The sequence below is a fragment of the Merops nubicus genome, unplaced genomic scaffold (genome assembly GCF_000691845.1).
Source record: "Merops nubicus isolate BGI_N331 unplaced genomic scaffold, ASM69184v1 scaffold10860, whole genome shotgun sequence".
NCBI classification, from domain to species: domain Eukaryota; kingdom Metazoa; phylum Chordata; class Aves; order Coraciiformes; family Meropidae; genus Merops; species Merops nubicus.
Window position 1 is genome coordinate 27,595 of NW_008584855.1, and position 20,649 is coordinate 48,243.

Consider the following 20,649-nt stretch of genomic DNA (forward strand, 5'->3'; position numbering starts at 1 on the left):
TTAAACTCACAGCTATGTACATTTTTACAAAGTTTCTTTAAATATAGTTCAGGCTGGCAAGTCATCTCTTTGCACAGAACTATACGTATTTTACTGCATAGTCAGTCCTCCTCTTTTTTTTTTTTTTATTTTTGTTTTTAATAATAAAATTCTATTTTCCCCATCTGGATTAGAGCTTCATATGCTGGGTAAAAGCCCATGGTGATGTCTTTGTTTTAACAAGGGCCATTCATGGTATGGCACATAAGGAATATTTTTTTAATATTTTATTCATTAAAAAAAAAAAACCCCAAACCAAACCAAAACACCTGTACAGTCACTGGCTTTGTGTTCCAGAAGATTCTGCTCTGCTTGTTACACTCAAAACACTGTTTCAAGTGACTTCTTCTGGTCTCAACTTTCAATCAAAGTGGCTGAGATCTTAAAGCAGTATCGTAACAGCAGTGTACACTTTTCACATTTCACAGGGTTTGTAGTTGACCTTTAACATCAGAGAGTTTCTTCAGGAAGGATCAGTAAGAAAATGACTGTCCTTCTCTTTTACTTGTTTTTACTTTAGATTTTGACAAGGCGTTCAATCGATGGTACTATAAGATTTTCCTCTTCTTTTTTTTTGTTTGTTTTGTTTTTTTGTTTTTTCTTTCTTCCAAGTGGCTTGCGAGGGGAGGGGGGAAGGGCTGAGCTATACCCTAGTGGTTGAATGTCCATGGGGCAAATTTGTACTGTTCTGTCCTCCACTGAAGGTGTTGAAAGTATGCAAAGGCTGCATTCCTGTTAACGTATTTGGAATCATGGTTATGGTGTTGGGTGTCATTAGCGGGATGTCGTCTGGTGACCTTCTCAAAGTAAGCGTGTAGTCAGGTGGACAGGTTAGTCTCAGTGTATCGTGGGCCTGCAGCGATTCACACTCGTGGTCATGCTCTAGCTGTTTCATCTGCAATGACATAATCTCTTCGTTTTGTATGTGTGCGATATCATTGGTTGTGTTCCTCTGAGGGCTAGGGCGCCTGTGAGTCTCATGACGTCGCTTGTCCTTCTTGTAATATAGCGCAGCAAAAGCTAAAATGTTGAGGAAGAGCAAGGACGCCCCCACAGCAATGGTGACACTCAGCTCCGTGGAGTAGTCTCGCTTATTTTCTATCAGAACAGTTGTATCCTCTGGAGCTGTTTTATGGGTGTCTTTCGAATGTTTGGGATTGTTGGCAGGTGTCATTGCTGGGCGTTTGGTGGCGGGCCACAATTTACCAGGAGAACGTCGGGTCACGTAAGGAAATGATGTCATGTCAGGAGGAGGGACTTTAGTTGTTGTGGAAACGTACTGAAATATTTCATTCAGGTTGTGAAGGTGCGGTACGAGCTCCAGCCAGAATGCAACTTTTGTTGCTCGATAGTGATCACGAACTCGGGGTTTCAGGCCAATATGAAGATAAAGCTGGTCTTTAGGATTGTATTTGGACCAGGCCACTTCTTCAAAGCGGTTGGGTTTTGTGTGGATGAACTTTGTGTCCTGTGGAACAGGCTGGTTTGGGTCTCTACAAAAATAAAAACAGGCGATATTATAGTAATTAAAAACCAAAACCAAAAGCAGAAAAACCCTAAACCCCTCCATCCTTTAGTTAATGGTTTGTCTGATAACATAAGTTAAAAACCAGAACCTAAACAAACCTCCCGAATTTAACAGGATATGTTAACAAATAAACAAAAGTTACTTACTGTACAGTGCATTTCAGACACTGTAATACGTTTTAACATGAAAATGGAGAAAGCCTTGTGTGTCAGCTCCCAAAGCTCATCTGAAGTTCTGTGATTCAGCATCAGTCTCCAAAGCTGTCTTAGAGTGGTATTAACTACCTTTTCCCATAGTGAAGGTGTAGGTTCAGCTTTTCCCTAGGTTTGACATTAACTATTTCATTTAAGGTACTAGTACTTCCACTGCTCTAAGTAGTAAAGATGGGCATCTAATTCCTATGGCAATGCTGGAAGACTCTGCAACAATGAGAATTTATACTAGCTGCATATGTTACATGGAAAACTTCAAAACATAAAGTAGCATGGCTAATGTATGAAACTGGGAACTGTTTCTCTTTGTGTTCCTTTACTGAGCTATTAGTCCCCCTTCATTCAAATACCGACTTTAGGGAAGAAACCTCTGAAGTATTTGTATGTTGCAAAACTTCCCATCATTTGTATTAGAAGATTACTATTTGAAATTTCTGTGTGGTCATTGCTATAAACTACATTAAACAGCTGTAGAAACATAGGACAGTGAGCCTTAATTTTGTCTCAGGTTGCAGTGATGAGAAATATATTAGCTGAGATCAACAAGCTTTATAGTAGATAAGAAGCAGCCAACATCAGTAGTACATTATTCAGAGATAATTTCAAAATTGGTAACTCAAATATTTATAATTGAAATAATACTTTTCCCATCTTTTCTTTTTTCTTTTCTTCTTATAGGTCCAGAATAAAAAAAAAAAGAAACAATGGTACAAAAAGCATTTAAATGTGGTCAAGGTCAACATAACCTTATAATTGTGGTAAATTTTATGTAAATAAGAACTCCTCTTGGAGACCCTGGAATGGGTTGCCCAGGGAGGTGGTTGAGGCCCCACCCCTGGGGGTCTTTAAGGCCAGGCTGGATGAGGCTCTGGGCAGCCTGATCTAGTGGGAGGTGTCCCTGCTCATGGCAGAGGGGTTGGAACTGGGTGATCCTTGTGATCCCTTCCAACCCTGACAGATTCTGATCTGTTTTAGCAGAGGACTTTAGAGTCCTAATGGCTCAATGGTTGGACTTGATGATCTTGGAGGTCCCTTCCAACCTAAAGGATTCTATGATTCTATGAAAAAAAATACAGAAATTTAAAATTACTGCGTTTAATATTTCATTATGAATTTCAATCTTCTTTAGGAGCAATGAGTATTTTCTGGGACTTTGTGAGATATTATACTGAGAGTATATGATTAATTTTCTGTGCATTACTTTCAAAACTTTCCATTCCCTTTCCATTTCCATACGCATTAGTTTATTTCCTGTGAAAATTAACATTTTCCTTCTCTTTCAATATACTGTTATGTATGTTTTGGGAATACCAAGACCCACTGTTACAACTTTTAAAGTATCTTTTTTTTTTTCTTTTTCTGATTTCAAAAGCTCATGAACATAATTGACTAGTTTGACATTCCCTTGCTGTTCATGAAGAACTATTTCTTACTTAAACAAGACTAGTATTTTGACTTTAATAATATTATGATTCCTGTATTCATCTTTTTACATGAAATAATTTATTTTACCTCTTTTTGAGTCATCCGGGGGTTTTTGAGAGCCTTTTTTTTTTTTTTTTCCCTTAATAACGTACTGTGTCAAATCTTTTCCCATCTCAGAAATGTGGCTATTTCATCTACCTATCTATCCATCCATTTACCTTTTTTTCCATTTTACATAGAAATAGTTATCTAGATTGTGTTAATTCTGAACAAAGATAGATGCTTAGTAATTATTCATCCTAGTTGAAGCTAGAAGAGTAATGTCCACTTCCAAACAGTACAGCAGCAGATGCATGCTGCTACTCTGAGGGAATCTAAAATTCATTCAAGAAGGACATAAAAGTATTTATTTTGTTCTTAAAAAAGATAGACTGAAAGATCTGGGAAATCCAGAGAAGATATTGGCCCAATTCAATATATCTGCTACTACAGTACTTCATGGTTTAATGCATACTTTCTAGAGCAAATTAAAAACCAGAAAGATTATGAAGTTGTGAAGCATTTTTGTTGGCAGAAAATCAAAATCCTAGAAGAGTTACAGCACAAAATCCATCTTGTGTTCTCCACAATTGCTGGTCTGATTCACAGCATGAAAGATTCTGGGAAGGGTCCTACAGAAAATGTATAAATTATGATAGCTCATGCAAATGAGTTGCACTTGATACACAGTACAGGAGATGAAGCAGCTGAGCTAAGCTGGACATGCACTTCTTTTTAATTTTATTTTTTTTTAAAATTATCCTATAAAACTGAAAGAAAATGATGATCTTGGTAACTAAACATTTTTTTTTCAAATTAGCATTCTCTTCCCCTACAAACAGCCTAAAAACCACTGTCACACTCCCTTTCCTTTCCCTCTGTTCTATTCCCTACCTTCATCTCTCCTTTTAGACTACATCAATTAGGAATAGCCAATTATGCTGCCGCCTTCTCCAAACAAAAGAGAGAAAATCACATTACATGAGGCTAGTCTTGTATTTCAGGATTTGTTTGCATGGCTGTGTGTTGGCACAAAGCTGTCCATTGAAACCAGGAACAGAAAAAAAATCATTCAGCCCTACAAAGTAATTTTTTTTCAGAGGGTATCAGAACACTACCACTGGCACCAACTCTAGAGCTATCACTTAATAACTGGACAAGCAGTCTAAATATCCTCTTTGAATTTGAAGGATAGGTATCTAAATTACTGTTTTGTTTTGTTTTGTTTTTTTTCATAAGTAAAATGGAATAACTAAATCCAGTCCTAAATAGAGTATCTAATAATGCATGGGTCTTGGTTTTATACAACACTGGTAATTTACAAAAAGTATTCAGTGGATATAAATAAGAGGATTTTTACTTTCCTTGGCCTTCCTCCTATGCACATTTGAAACAACTCATAAAATCAGAAGTTTACAACTTAGAACATGTTTAGTCTTTTTCTTGGGTAGTTGGGCAGTTTATCCTATTTTGAACACTTCTCCAGTATTACAGATCAGCATCTAATATAGATGTACATACAATAATTTCTCTGATCAAATCAGCTGTTTGACAAAACTTTTGATCTGTTACTTTAACTTTGAATTTTCTTTTGTGGTTTTGTTTTTTTTTTTTGCCTCTCACATCACCTTCGTGTTTTTGGACATTCTTGAGGCTCAAGGATATAATTACAGAGTAAAAGGCTCCTAGGGAATCTTTCTTTAAAAACCCATTGCAGTCATTGTGATAAAAATATAATCTGAATAATATCATTTCAGTTCCGTACTTCTTTCAGTAATGGCTCTCACAGGGACTAGATAACTTTTTTCCGAATGCTACTAGTTGTCAGGAAGGCTTTTTTTTTTCCCCTCTTCTTTTTGCTAGAGTAAAAAGGGTGATAATTGTTCATTTTCATCCTTGATTATTTATTTTCACCACCTGTAGAATTCCATTTAAAGAAATTCTCTATCAAAAAAATTCTCCCACCATGAAATGACTAAACTTGTCTTCCATATAGAAGACCATATGATGCTCTCTTCTGTCTTGTCTAAGATATGTTTTCATTAATGTGCAGCATCACCTAATTTCACACATCACTTTTTTTTGCCCACTTTCAGTCCACACTGATTTTGTTCAGTTTAATGTGTTTTTGTTTACTGTCATTTAATTCACATCTCATGGGCTTTTATTTTTTTTCCCAGGTGATATAAGGTAAACGTGTCTGCAATGGATGCTGACTGAAGACCAACACACTTTTGTGTTCACAAGGTGAATTACTAGCTGACCTGGAGAGCAAATAAGGGAACTGAGTATTTCATATCTGGTGATATTGGCATGGGAAGAATGATGGGGAATCATAAGAAGTTTTCTCTTATTCTGAATTCCATATAATGAATTTAAATACCATTAATCTTTTAACTGTTTCTGCAATAGTATTAACTGTCACTCAGGACAATGTAACTGTTACATTAATGCACTCAAAGTTTTTTATCCTTTTGTGTCATTTTCAAACTTCATTGGAGAGCAAAATGTCTTAACGTTTACATACACATTCTATCTTCAAGACACTGAATGGCCCCTTGGCCATTTATTTCCTTTCAGGAGTCCTCCTTTTTCCATATGGGGGAAAATTAAAGGAAAAAAAAAAAAAAAGAGAAAACCTGTGCGGTATTTCCTCATACTTTCACTTGTTTTTCATGTTGTCACAATATTAACAATGGTAAAGCCACTCCTGCCTCAGGGATTGGTACACAAGCATATTTTCCTTTACTTCCTTTCCTCACCTAGCACCAGGACTAGAGTGTCCAACTAACTGTTGCCATGCTCCCAGTCAGCTATTATAACTACTAAGGAAAGCAAACTCTAAGTAGACCTTTTTGTTTGACTAATACAGACTGGCCACTGGAGATACTTATTTCTTCAGACAAAAACATCAAAAAGAAATGTAACAGCCTCATAAAGGATTTCACAGAGAAGTTATCTGAAAATACGCTTTAATCATCGTAAGTTTAATTGTGTCTTCTATTAGAAAACCAAACTGAATATAAAACATAGACATCCTTCATAACTAAGGTTTTCTCTTCAGAATCAATGGCAGTAAAATAATCCAGGAGTATTCATCTGATTTACAAAGAAAAGAGGAATGTATCTTTTAGGCCTTTATCTTTCCACCACCAGCCTAGGTAGAGCTGGACGAATGGGAACAAAAATAAGAATACTGTAACTCCTCAAAACTGGGTAAGTTTTAGAAACCCAGTAGATGTCTTTAATGACAGCATGGCTTAGTATCTACTCTATGAAACTTCAAATCCTCCTTTCCAAGAGCGTAGCTGGCAGAGTAACTGTGAAGATCTAGCACATATCCACTCATGTCATTCACCCTCTCCCTGCTGATGTATCCGTGAGCGATGTAACATCCCCCTAGGAGCACATGTGAGCATATAAAATTATCACTACAGTTAGGATAGTGTTACTGGCAGTAGACTGAAGCTTTAAGTGCACCTTGTAATGAAGCTCTCATATATAATTTTGCATACAGTGGAATCAAAAGTTGTATTTTCATGTTATTTTCATATCCCAAATGTAGTTTATCACACCTACTCTGTCACAAGTTGCTTTCCTATCTCTAAGGCATGTTAGAGACATTGTTTTGAAAAGACCAAAACGACTGTTAATGCATATTGTGTTTTAACACCAGCTGGCAATGAAACACTGTGCAGCCACATGCTTACTCCTATCCCTCTGTGGGATGGGGAGGAGAATCGCAAAAACAAGTAAAACTTGTGTCTTGAAATAAGAACAGTTTATTATACTAAACTAAACTAAACTAAACTAATAGTACTAAACCCTCTAAAAAGAGCTGTAATGAGAAGGAATATAACAAAAAGAGGAAGAAATAAAATCCAAGAAAAGGACAAGTGGTGTCCAGTACAAATGCTTACTACCTGCTGACTGATGCCTGAGCAGCGACCTGTCCCCTGGCCCACCAGCTCCCCTGAGTTTATGTACTGAGCATGACAGTCTTTGGCATGGAATGTATCTCTGGCTAGTTCAGGTCAGCTGTACTGGCTGTGCTCCCTCCTAGCTTCTTGTGAACCTTCCCACTGTCAGAGTGTGGGAAACTGAAAAATTCGTAACTTAGGATAAGCACTACTTAGCAACAACATCACTGTGTTATCAACATTATTCTCACACTAAATTCAAAACATAGCACTGTATCAGCTACTAGGAAGAAAACTAACTGTATCCCAGGTGAAAACAGGACAATGCAAAAAAAAAAAAAAAAATGAAGCAAACCAAAACAAAACAGTCATAGCAAAGTAGAAAACGGAGGGCTGGCAAAATGCATCTTCCAGGTTTTCATTTCAAACATGAGTCATTTGCCATTAAACACTTCAGTTGTCAGCTCTTATTTGCTAGCTCCAGTAGCTGACTTCACAGTAAAACACAATAAAAGCACTGTGCCTTGCCCTATGTCTTTGACACCTAGTGATTTTACAGGATTGACCTGTCCTCCAAATGCTGGACCAGTAGGACCATTAAACAGTGTGTGGTTCTTAGCAATGGGTGGCACATCAGTTAAAAGCCCAGCACAGCCCATCAGAATGATGCACCACCTGAGCCACCATTATACAGGATGTACCTGGATGCAGCATCTGTGGGAGAGTCATCAAGACTGGAAAAGTCTCAGACATTACAATTAATTAAATAAATCTGCAGTTGTAATGTTCAAGGCTCACCTACAGGGACATGTGGAATAATAAAATCTTTCAGTTAACAGATTTTTCATATGTGTTGCAGTGGGTACAAACACAAAGCAAAACCAGTTCTATCAAAATAAGGGTGGGAAATGGTCAATTAGAAAAAGAGTGGAAAACCCCCAGAAAACAAAGCTCCCACCAATGCAGCCTTGAGCCATATCAATCTTTTGGGGAGCTGGAGGATCTGAGTAGACACACGGGATTCAGACTGCTTGCAGGAGGCTAGAGAAGAGAATGGTCACCCCAGGTATGTCCCCTGTTGCTCTAGGCTTGAGGTGTTACAACCTTTCCATTTCTATTGGAAGCAACAGAGGTGCAGAGAAAATGTAATCTCATCATATTATTTTCCAAGTATCCTCTCGGCTTATGCAGAACAATTAATCATTGTTCACATAAACAGAAAAGAAAGTCCAGCAAGGTTATGCATCGTCTGTTGCTCTTTTCCTATCCTTGTGAAAACTGAAGTTTTCCAGCTAGGGGTCATTTTTAATGACAGATTGTTCAAACTGTCTATAAATGGGCAAGTTTGTAACAACAGACATACCCCATTCCTGTCTCATTAGCAACAGCAAAGTTTCAGACATGACTAATGGCTCTCCCAAAACACCTGTTGCACTTTTAGTTGTAGGATGACAATCCATAACCAGAGGACTGGGTGATGGCATGGAGAGCTTGCTGAAATGAGCTTTCAAGTAGCAACAGCTGGAAAAATGCTTACAATTATGTGTAATGGTGGCAGCTGGCACTGTGAGAAGCTCCTGTCAGCCTAAAAAAATTGCTTAAATGTGACTTCTTATTCTAGAGGGAATAAAGTAATTGTAAATAATAGACTGTGGAGATCTTGCATCTCCTAATAATTCCTATGATGTATAGGAACGTATCTGATGTATCTGAAGTCCTTTATGTGTATGTGGGACTTTGTCTCTGAAAATAAAGACAGAATGATGGTATAACCACCTTTCTGAGCATGCGTTACATCCAGCATGCGGCATTATTTGTCCATAACCCAAGCTTTCACCCTGAAGTTTGCCCAGCCCAGTACTCATGACTTCTTGCTGCCAAATACATCTAAAATATTCCACAGTTAATTCACTCTGGTCGCAGTACTGTGGGATTTCTGCATGCAAAAGTACCTGTTTTTTCTAAAATACTGTGCAACAAAAGCTTTCTTTTTGCCTTGTAAATTGACCTGAAGCATTTGGTTGTTTTTTACTCAATTCATGCTTGAGGTTTTTGTTAAGACTGCAAAAATCTCTCTCCCTTGAACGTCATTTGGATTCATTAAAGGCTGCAAGAGCTGCTGAAGCCTCTGAGCGTTTCTCACTAGGCATCTCTGAATTTTTTTCTTATATGGCTGCACACCATTCACTGCAGTGCAGTAAAGCTGCAGTTTCCAGAGCCCAATCTTGCCATTAAGCGTTCATTGGAAAGATTTACAGCCCCTTTGTGCCACAAGTCTCTTTGTTTTAATTCAGTACTGAAGACTCAAGGTTAACAAAAAAGCCCTTGCTGCTCAAGTAAAACACTACAATACTCTTCAAAGGAATGCTATAGGAAGAGGACAGAAAGTATTAATAGCACTCACAGACTAAGCTGCTTTGAGGTTTCTTTCCTTGATGTTTACAACTTTATTTCAGCAGAACATTGATGTTTTTATTTTGTTTTGTAAGCAGAATTAATTTAAATTTTTAACAGTCTCAAAGCAAAATTTATATCTCGGTCTCTTCTTCATTCCAGTCAAGTACTTCCTATTGCCATTATAGCCTTGAGAAGGAAAAATCTTTCCAACATCTGCCTTTCTAGTCCAATTCCTCCCTGAGTTCCCATCCCTGTGAAGGTCGCATAAATAAAAGAGCTTCCTTTCCTTTGTAGCAGGTGAGTGCTGTCTGTCTCGCAGTTCCTGTGCTGAGTAGCAGACATGTTGCCTCTGATTTCTCAGTATCTTAGTGAGCCACCTTTTCTCCAAGACATGCTTTGTTTTAATAACTGCCCTATTTTTTGAATCAAAAATAAAGCACATTATTATTCTCACTGAGCTACTGAAAGAAAATAGTTTGAGGGAACACACTAATTAAAAATCTATTAAATATGAATAAGCCCCAGTTACCTTCTGTCTTGCGTAAATAGTGCTATAATACAACAGCAAGATCAGGGTTTTAAGCCACTGCAATTGGATACTGACTATTTTAGAAGTATAAAAGAAAGCAGAAAAAGGAATGCTGGGGGTCAAACTTACCCAGTTTTGGCAAAGTTAGTCCAGTACGTCATAACTACTGCACTGAGCATGACATCATTCTTGGAAAAGTTGCAGTTGAACAGTTCTGTGGGGCCAATCATAGGAATCCCAAACACATAAGGGACTTCATCACCATGTGCTGAATCAGCCCAGCTGGGTTTCATTTCACTTTGGCAATGGTGGTAAAAGGCATAGAAGTATGTTGGAGATCCATACTGGGCATGCAGGTCAGCAGTAGCAACAGCTGGAGCAACCCACTGGTGGTCGGTAAAAAGAGCAACCAGGGTCTTCCGCCTTGTCTCAGGGTTTTCTTTGTCAGCCCAGTCAGTGTACATGAACTTTATGGTTTCTCTCAGGGTATCCTTCCCTTCTGGATAACCATACAGATTGTCCACAAAATTGGAAACAGAGAAGTCAAAATCATTGGGGGAAACGCCATCTTCATTATCTACAATGCCATCCACAAATTTTAAACCTTCCCCTTGATTCACACCCAGCATTATATCATAGTTAAGGAATTCCCCTTGCTCCATGAGAATCTGAGGGTCATCTGGAATCACGTCTCCATCTATCACAGGCCCAAAGGCAATGTGGTACGTGGCTGGAGTGATGGTCTGTTGAATGAGTTCTTTGTAATTCTTATTCCGAAGACATTCAACCAAATCAGTGGTATCCAGCATGTCACAGCCCACTTTGTCTGCCAATATGCGAGTGTACTTGGCAGGCTGATAGTTCACTGCCCAGCTGGACAAGGCTGTTCCACTCTGTATGATTGCCTTCTGGAACAAACCTGCAGGTGCAAATTGTTTAAATACAAACCCAATTATGTATTTAAAAGACAAAAAAATAAAAAGCAGCTTTAACTAAGCAAAGAAAGCTTTGATTATACAATAACTAAAGGACGTGTATACCTAGATTTCAATTCAATTTCCATATATTCTCATCATATTAGGCTACTAATTAAAATCTCTCTTGTTCTTGATGCTCACACACATAAAGCGTGAAGATTTCAGGTTACTGCTTCAAGAACAAAACTAATGCTTGTACTGCAGTTTTCTTGCATCTTAAATGGAAGTCCCCTGGCTTTAGCACAGTGGTAGTCCCATAAAAATTTCTTTAAAGGAGTGGCAGCTACAAGCAATCATCTCCTCCTTGCCATGTAAATGACTCTCATAAACGTGCTCTTCAGTAGTTTAAAGGTCAAATGAAAATTACACACTCTCATTTCCTTCACAGAAGCCATGCATCATATAATTTGAAAAAAATCTGCTCTGCTAAAATAAATGTAATAGGCTTGTCTTCTACTCTAACATTATTTTTTCTTTAACAACTTTTTTTTTTAATTATTAGGTTTTGTGTGTGTGTGTATGTGTGTTAGCACTGCCTATGTGCTGGACTAAAATATACTTTCATTTTACAGAAAAGAGTAAGATGAGATTCAGTAGTTTGTTCTGGTTATTTTATATGTTCTTATATAAAGAGAGATGAAAGACCCTGTCTGAAGAGCTTCTCTGTGTCAGTGAAAAACAACTGGAGCTTACTGGTGAATATGCCCCATCTGATTTTTCCCAGTAAGATAGCTAAAATGCCCTATTTTATACTCAAACTAAAATGCTTGTGCCTCTTATGTACATGGTTTTCTATCATGAGACTCTTTAAATGTCAGATACCAACAGTTACAAAAACATTTAAAGACCTTGAAGCATTTATAGGAAAAACTGGCTGTGGTTGACAGACCCTTGTGGCGGTTACTTATTGCACACTCTACAACATTTCAATTATGTGATTAGTTAAGGTTTTCGTGCTTCCATCTGCTTGATTTTGGCATGGCTTACTCAACAGTTATTCACTGCACCCTTTTTGTATTAATAGACTGAATTGTCAGGCATAATTTAATGTATTTCCAAGTAGGGTAAGTGTACCATCCAGCCTGCTACAACTGCTTGCTCGGGCTTGGTCTTCTGTAAAACATTTCTGTCTGTTTTAATGTGATAGATGGAGGTTGGACTTAGATGGAAATAAAATAGATACTTTGGCCTCATCTTCTTTCATAAATTTGTTGTAGATTTGGTCTGATCATCAATATTTATGGTACAGTACTGGTGCTGTACATTTTTAGTTTTTGTTTTTTTTTTTTTTTTTTTGGGGGGGGGGGTGAGGTGTTGAGGGTAGAATCCCGCACCTCAAGCACTTAGCAAAATCTTAAGAACTCTCTGTGGGATTACATAGTACTTTCGTGGAGTTAGATACATTTTTTAATAAGGTTAAGTTATGTTAAGTAAGGAAAGCATCTAAATACATGTTGGAAGTGAAGACAAGAGTTTGTAAAAAATGAAAAAGGTCACTGTCCTTTTACATTTTAATTAGGATAATCTCTGGTCAGTGAAGACTGTTGATAAAGCTAGAAAAAGTATATTGTCCATGGCATTTGTTGCATGAATTTTCTGCTATAATAGCATTTAATTTCTCATATTAAAATATTTATGTTGACGAATACAAATCCAGAATTCTAGCTAGTAGGTATTTTACAAAAATTACAGACCTCATGTAACTACACTTCAGCTTTCTTGATATGGGAATTTTCATTATAACGTTTCAATGAAAAAAAAGTGCTTTACCCAGAAGATTGTTACCTTCTGAATAGTGAGAAAGTGTCAGGAGACTGACACAGGAAGCTCCTGCCCCAGATCCAAAAATAGTAACTCTTTTTGGGTCTCCTCCAAAAGATCCAATATTCTCTTCAATCCAACGTAAAGCTTGGATTTGGTCAAGCAGTCCATAATTGCCTTTTGCAGCTTGGTCCCCAGTACTTAAAAAACCTATAAGGCAAGAAAAAAATAATTTTAGTTCAGATACAGCATTAGCTACAGGGTATCCACATATTCACAACACATCTTCCCAATCTCTTCATCTTTATGTTTTTTTTTTTTTTTTTTTTTTTTTTTTTCTCCTTTTCTTCTGTTTTTTAAAGGTCAGGGTCCTAGTTAAATGTCTCCAGTTCAGGCAGTGGAACTCATTCTGTATGCTGTTTGGCTTTGGGTGGTCTTTCCCTAAAAAAAAATTTACCTACTGCAGAGGTCACGTTTGTGAAAAATCATTATTTCCTTTTTGAAATAATTCTATATCAATGCAACAATACAGACTGAAGATTTTAAACATTTGATAATTGTGAGTAAGGTACAAAAACTTAGGAAACATTTCTGTGCAAAGAAGTGATATACTCAATTTTTCACTGAGAACAAGGCTCACTAAGATGTTATTTTAAATGCTTCTTGCCATGGACCAAAATTGTCCTAAACCCCACAGCTCTTTAAATTATTGTGCTTGTGATACAGCTAGACATACTCAGAAAAAGAAGCATGAAGAAAATAGTAAAAGGAATAGGAAAAGCCTAGGAAAAAAATACACTCCAATTTCACAGAGGATATTTATTAGGAAGATAGCAGGTAAATCCTCAGCAATTCAGCCTTTGGTAGGGAGATTTTATCTGAACAAAACAGGTTTTCTCTCTTTCCTTGGAAACTGCAGGGAAAGCTGCACTGCTATTTTTTGCTCCTGTACTGTGGTTATCAGATTTTAGAAACAAAGCATGACATATTTGCTGCTTGTCTTGTTACTGAGAACAAAAAGACCAAAAGACTAGGACTGAGATTAATTTCAGGTTTCTGAAATCAGCTAAGGTGAAACATTGCTGTTATCCATGCTGCCAATCATTCACCATTAATACCTTTCGCTACGTCCAAATTGCCACATTGAGCCATGTACTCACACTCCCCTTTTTAACTCCCACAGACCTTTTTGTGTTAGACAACTGAAAGTCAGAAGTCTGTTAGAAATATCTTACAGCATATGGACGTTTTCAGTGGACATTACTGATTTAGGCACCACTGACAGCTGCTTATCAAGACAAAGTAAGGAAATCACCTGGCTGGTGTTGCCAAGCTAAGTATCAGTTCAGAAAAATTTGCCAGAAGAGGGCTCCAGGACTGAGGAGATTTGCCATCCTCTGCTGTCATGGAGCATTTGAGATGAGAGAGTGCAATCTTGAGCCACCTTAACCTGCTGTGACAAGAGCTTTGTACTCCTAGGAAGGACTGCATGGGAAGCCTGAAGTCCCCAGGGGAAAGAAAAGGCCTTGCACTACATCGCACCTGCTTTGGCAAAGAGGAACACATCTCTTCGCACTTGCTGTAGCTATTTTTTCAGTGATAGGAAGAATGAAAATTTACAAGGTGGAAGGGATTCATAATATGGAGGGAGTGGAAAGAAGGAAAGGCAGGACAGAAGAAGAAGAAATCAGATGTGCCAGGCATTCACGCCTGTCAGACTTTCACCATAATATTTTCTGTGGTAAAATTCCTACAGTGAGATGCCAAATCCAGTCTCAAGGTTTAAGAACAAGCTCACATAAGGACTAAACTCTCCATATGGAATGTTCTATGGCCTATGTTACAGTAGCTTGAATTTCTGCATGCAGGGTTAGAGGTGATTGAGTGGAATATATTACCTTGAAGAAGGCACCCAAAAGAATGATTTTCATATTTAAATGCTAATTATTAATAGGTATTTAATGCCAGTGTCTGATGAGTCTTTGTACTTTTCACAAAACAGTTGTTTCAGCTGCAGTAATACGAATCCTATCCTTATTATTAAGTAGTATTTTGTATAGCTTTCTCATTAAAGACTCTTTAATAATGGCAAGGACAGAAGTTAAAATAGCAGTGACATCTTTTTTCTCTTCTATACCAACAGGGAAAAAAACAAGCAAACTTTCAACTTATAATTGCCTCGATTTTTTTTAACAGATGTGTTTTTCTCTTTTTCAGATGCTCTTATTATCTTTTTAGGAGTATCAAAAAAAGAATAACCAGCTTGCTAGCTTTGTTGCTGCAGATCACTGCAATATGCTATAATATTCTATAATTAAGCTTTTATTCAATCAGAACTATGACCTCCCTGGGAGAAAGTGACTGTTGTAACCTTTAAAGCAGCATGGCAATTAATATTCAGAGCCGAGACATGTTTTAGCTCTTCTAGCAGCACCAAGCTAAAGCTGGTTGATCTTTGTGATTTTGAATTCCTTCCAAACGTACTAAAAGGTGACTGAGTAAAACAGCAGTCAATGAATATCTGATGTTAGACAAATCAAGATTTTTTTTGTTTCGACAGTTCTCTGCTGATTCTCATTAATTGCAAGGACAAATTACCTTAATTTAAAAACTAATTATCATGGCTAAGTGTGAGCCCCATATGACACCAACAGAATTCATAAATCTGTCTTTTCTTGATGAGGATTTTTTTTTCATGCTTTCAATACCAGATCAAAATATTTGTTCAAAGCCATTTCAAGAAATTTCAAGCAAGGGGTAACTATTTGTCCAGAAATACACAACACAAAGAATTTTTTTTTCTTCCGTGACCACTGTGAAGATTTCAAAACAATGTATTCATCTGTCAGTCTAAAATTCTGGACAAATAGGAATGCAACTTTTTGTCTGAGATGGGTACATCTACTCTGTGCCTTTTACATGAGGTGTTTTTTTCCCTGTGTGGGTCAGTGGGTGGTCAGAAAAAGCAGGAGCTCCCCTGATGCTGGAACTGGATGCTGATGGCCCACATGGAGAATGAGGGAATTTCTAGTCCCCTCTGATGGAGCTGCTGGTGACCTACGCAGCCTGGGGTGGCTTGGTGCACACCTAGCTCTGTGCATTTGTCTGTGTTATTAGAACTTCTTGGGATTAGTTACAGAAGGGTGTTCAGAAATTTGCTGCTGTTTACTAACCTTTCTTAAGTATCTAGCATCGTAGTTTATCTTTTGTATTGCTGATCCTGATCCTGAAAGTATAGCTCACTGACTGTTGGTTAGTTATATGTTGCTGAGAAATCAATAAACTGCTGTGATACTGAGTTGACTTAAAGCACACGAATTGAGCAGGTTTTTCCCATGACAGTTTATTCTTTAAAAAGAAATATAAATGCATTATTTTATAAGAGGAAGCATAAAGTATTCTAAATTTGTTTTACTGTATTGCTTATAATTAATCTTGCATCTCATTTTTTCTACATTCTTTAAAGTAGAGGTTTAAATTGAGGTTTCTGAAGTAACAGTTTATTTTTCTCTAATTCTGTTAAGGGAAGCATTCCAGATGAACGCTTTAGTTTTAATCAACTAGATTAGCTATAGTCAAGGAGGAAGAAGACTACAAATGGAAATTACTGGCAATTTTACTTTTACACAGCCTCTAAAAATGAATGGACTCAAGCTACATGCTATCACTTGCACTATTTTGACAATACAGTAAAGACACAAAGCTACACACAGCGCTCCTTTAGATCCCACTTACATGAGAAAATCCCTAAGTCACTCTTCTTTTGTAGTTAAGAGTGTACCTCATACTTTCTTCTGCCCTTCACAAGCATTCTTAAAACCAAAACGTTTACTTCCTGAGACACAGCCCTCACATAAAAACTAATGTCAAACCTAGACACACTGAACAGTCAAGATATCACAATGAGAAGTTAATGATCAGGAAATCTGTATAATATCAACAAGCTAGTGCATTTTGATTTGTCTCCTCATTTTTAAGCCTCTGCTGTTATTATCTGTCTTCACATTTTTATCTTTCTCCCTCTTCACAACTGCTGCCCAGACCTGTATAGCCTACTGCAATTTGTCATGGAAAATTCTCACAAATAAGATTAATCTGCACAGCATTTGATCAGAAATATGACATAATCAATATAAATAAGACCCAAGAGACTATGCTTTGAAGCATAATCATGTATTTTTTTTTTGTTTGTGAAATGTTAGTGTAGGGTCTTTTTAAAGCAAAGAGCAAAAGATCAAGCATACAGCAGTCTTTTTATTTTCTAATGGCTGTACATATCATATTTACCACTGAAAAAGTGTACCTGCTGAAAATGTCCAAGTGTTCAAATGCGAAGTGAAATCCCCTGGGATTAATGAGTACATAGAGACCAGTGTTGGATCAGGAAGTCCCTGAGATATAAATAGTTGCAGGATAATGGAGTATTAGAGGGATCATGTAAGTTGGTCATATGCTTACTATTCGCTAACCATACCCAAACATCTCCAACAATGTTTGGAGACAGGATGGGCTGGATGATATTTTGGTTGGAATCCATGTAACAATATATTTGGTTTTGTTCTAACTCTGTGCATAACTTTACCAGTACCATTTAAACTTTACTGCAAAGATAGTGGGATGAAAGACGGAATAATGGTGTCCTTGGTATATGTTTATCAGAAAGAAAAACACTGCTGAATTTTTCCTGAAGTATGAATGGCCAGTGCAAAGCTAAGTAAGCAACACTGCTGCACAGACTCTATGCAGGGAGTTTGAGTCAATGATCTAGTGACTAGTGTCTGGTGACATGGTCCCTTCCAACCCTGACAGATTCTGATCTGTTTTAGCAGAGGACTTTAGAGCCCTACTGGCTCAATGGTTGGACTTGATGATCTTGAAGGTCCCTTCCAACCTAAAGGATTCTATGATTCTATGGTGCTCAGCTCCTGGCTGGCTCTAAAGCAAAACACCTACCCGGCTCCACATAACACTCCTTTAAATTATAACTCAGGATCTGATAAGTGAAGAGAAAAATTTAAGTGAGGACCACGCAGTTTTCAGTTTTGATATGAATTAATAGATTATGCTAAAATATAAAGGATAGTTATGTCTTTAAGACAATTTTCTAACTCAGCCTTAAGAAAGAAAACAGTCTCATGTCTCTATCTTGATAGATTCTTTCAAATTATTTTTATTATGAAAACAAAACCTAAATCTGCTTGTCTAGAAAGAGCATCTCATTACCATATGCAGTACAAAAGAATAGGTTAAAGAGAGGGTAAAGTGAGAATATGATTATTTGTTTCTATGTTGCTTCATAACTGAAATCTAACGTGTGTTCTTTACAGTTCAGGAGAATATCTAGACTTAAGTACTTAAGTTCTTTGAAAATACCCTGGGTAGCATATGTTTATAAGAAAAAATGGGATAAATCAATGAGTAAAGACAGTAGGATGTACTTTAACAAGATTTAAAACCTGGTTTTACACACATTTCTAAACTGTGAAAAGCTTCTTAGCATGAATTTATCAGAGCACTATGGAGGTCAACAAGTTCCCTTCAGTTAAGTCATTATGATATTTCTACAGTGAAATAGTTTTAATGAAACCAATTGAAATTTGTACATGACACCTCAAGTGCTTTTAAATTTGCCTTGTTCATTGTAAAATGCTTTGAAACTGTTGTGCAATGAGATTAGGCCAATGAATGTTTTCTAAAGCATTAGAGATTCAATTCTGTTGTCATTATTCATGATGAGCAGCACATAACTCTATATATGTGTCACTGAAGAATCTTCTTCCAATTGCTATGACTGTAGATTTTTTAAAATATAGTAAATAAAGATGACAGCAACAAACACTGCAGTACACATTCATTATTCTATTGTCTTCTTACTTCCTATTTACCCAAATATTCACAAGTTACCCCTGCCATTAGACAAAATGCAATCAATAAAACAGTAAGTCCAATAAAAAGATTGTTGTTGAATATATATAATAGGCTATTTAAAATAATGATATATAGCCTGATTAAAATCAAACCAAACCAAGCTAAAATCAATCAATTGCTCAAAGAATGTCATTGCCAGGAAAAAAAAAAAAAAAAAGCTGTGCATATTGGAGAAGAGATTGACAAATACCTGGTGTACTCAATCAGCTTATGCTTTGAAAATATTCTTTAATCTGTTATCAACAAACACTATTCCAGCCATAGAGCCAAAACAGAGCATCATATGGTCTGCTCTGAAGAAATTTAACTCCATCCCAGCCAGACCCAGCACATTATTCCACACTTGTGGCACAATCTCCACTTCTAAAGCATCTGGTTGCTTTTTAGATGTGCCTGCTTTACCAAGAAAAGGTGTGCTGTAGGTCTATGAAAGCTGGAAATATTTTTTAAATTATAGAATACAGATGGTACTAAAATGAAATGAAGACTAATTTTTTTTTTTTTTTCCAACTAAATGATCAATATTATGATGAATTGGAAATATCTTTAGCTGCAATCCAAAGCAGGAAAACTAATATGACACAGAACAAAAATTAGATATTTTGAAGATAAGTGAAGACATTAGGTTTACACAATAATAGGAAAGTTTACCTGCATTACACAAATAGCAAATAGCTGTAAATCAGCAATGGGATTTTTATCTCTAATTATCAGCTTCAGAATTTTGGAATCTTTTGAATAAAAAGGTTCTATAGTAGATTAGGTGCAATTTTTTTCTTGATAGGAAAAACACAGAGTGCCCAAGCAGGCAATATTTATTGAATTAATATACTAGTGTCAAAAACCAATCACTTACAAATAACTGTGAAAAAAAGTAGTAAGGGCTGACTACAGTAATAACTTCATGTGTGTGGGTGCTTTTTTTTTTTTTTTTATTATTTTTTAATTTTATTTTATTTTTTCCTGTTTTGTTTTGTTTTGTTTTGTTTTTTTACCATTTAAAACAAAGTTACCCTACAGGTAACTGTTGAACATTGAACTGTAAAGAAGCTCAATGAAACTAGTTTCTCTACTGGTCAGTAGGCTGTTCATATAATGGTACTGTTACCTCTGAAAAAAAGGCAGGTGTCCTCTCAAGTCAAATATTGGTTAAGTATTCAACCAAATTAAAAAAAAAAAACAAAAAAACAAAAAAACAAAACAAAACAAAAAAACCTCCAAGTGGCCCTCCGGTGCATTGTAGGAAGCAGTCACCAGCACCGACATGTATCTTCTGACTTCCAGTTTTAAGCTCTTATGCCATAGCCAGCCCTTCTCCAGTATGAATACTGCTCTTTGCTGTCTTATGTAAGAACCAGATGGCAACTAGCAGCACCAAAACGAAACACTTTGTCTTGAGCGAATGAAATTATTAGAAAATGAGGCTTTGCATAGAATTAAGAGTTTTGTACACATTAGATAAGTACCATTAGCATGTCAATTGGAGTGCATTGTTCCCAGTGCCTACAATCCTATTCACTCAACTTGTTCGACTGGAAAAATTGATTAGATCCATGCCCACTACCTCCAACACAGTGGGAATGGGATGTTTCTGGAAATAAATAAATAAATAAAATAGAACTGTTATGTTATCTAACAAATATAGCAGAGTGACTTTAATTCTGTGAATTCAGTTAAGTCAGGGTAGATGTCTAATGATGCAACAGATACCCTACAGGTGACATCCAGCTCATAGAGCTTCTTGCAGGGAGATAAGCTGTGTGTAAGGATTCATTGGGTGGCAAAGAAACAGAAGTAGGATGATGCTCATACCGCATTAGCCCTGTAATGGAGAAAAAAAGTCATGCAGAACAACAACAAAAAAAAAACTGTGGCAAGGGTCACTACTCCAGTT

General features: G+C 36.8%; 1 protein-coding gene across 1 annotated transcript; it reads right to left on the reverse strand.

Annotated features, from left to right (window-relative positions):
- Positions 1-633: 633 nt before the first annotated feature.
- On the reverse strand, positions 634-13,979 carry LOC103778025 (neuroligin-4, X-linked). The gene is made up of 4 exons (XM_008945597.1): positions 13,946-13,979; positions 12,852-13,082; positions 10,219-11,008; positions 634-1,532 (listed from the first exon to the last, which is right to left on the reverse strand). The coding sequence occupies exons 1-4, from the start codon at positions 13,977-13,979 to the stop codon at positions 683-685; spliced, it is 1,905 nt and encodes a 634-aa protein (XP_008943845.1). The 3' UTR covers positions 634-682.
- Positions 13,980-20,649: the final 6,670 nt, after the last annotated feature.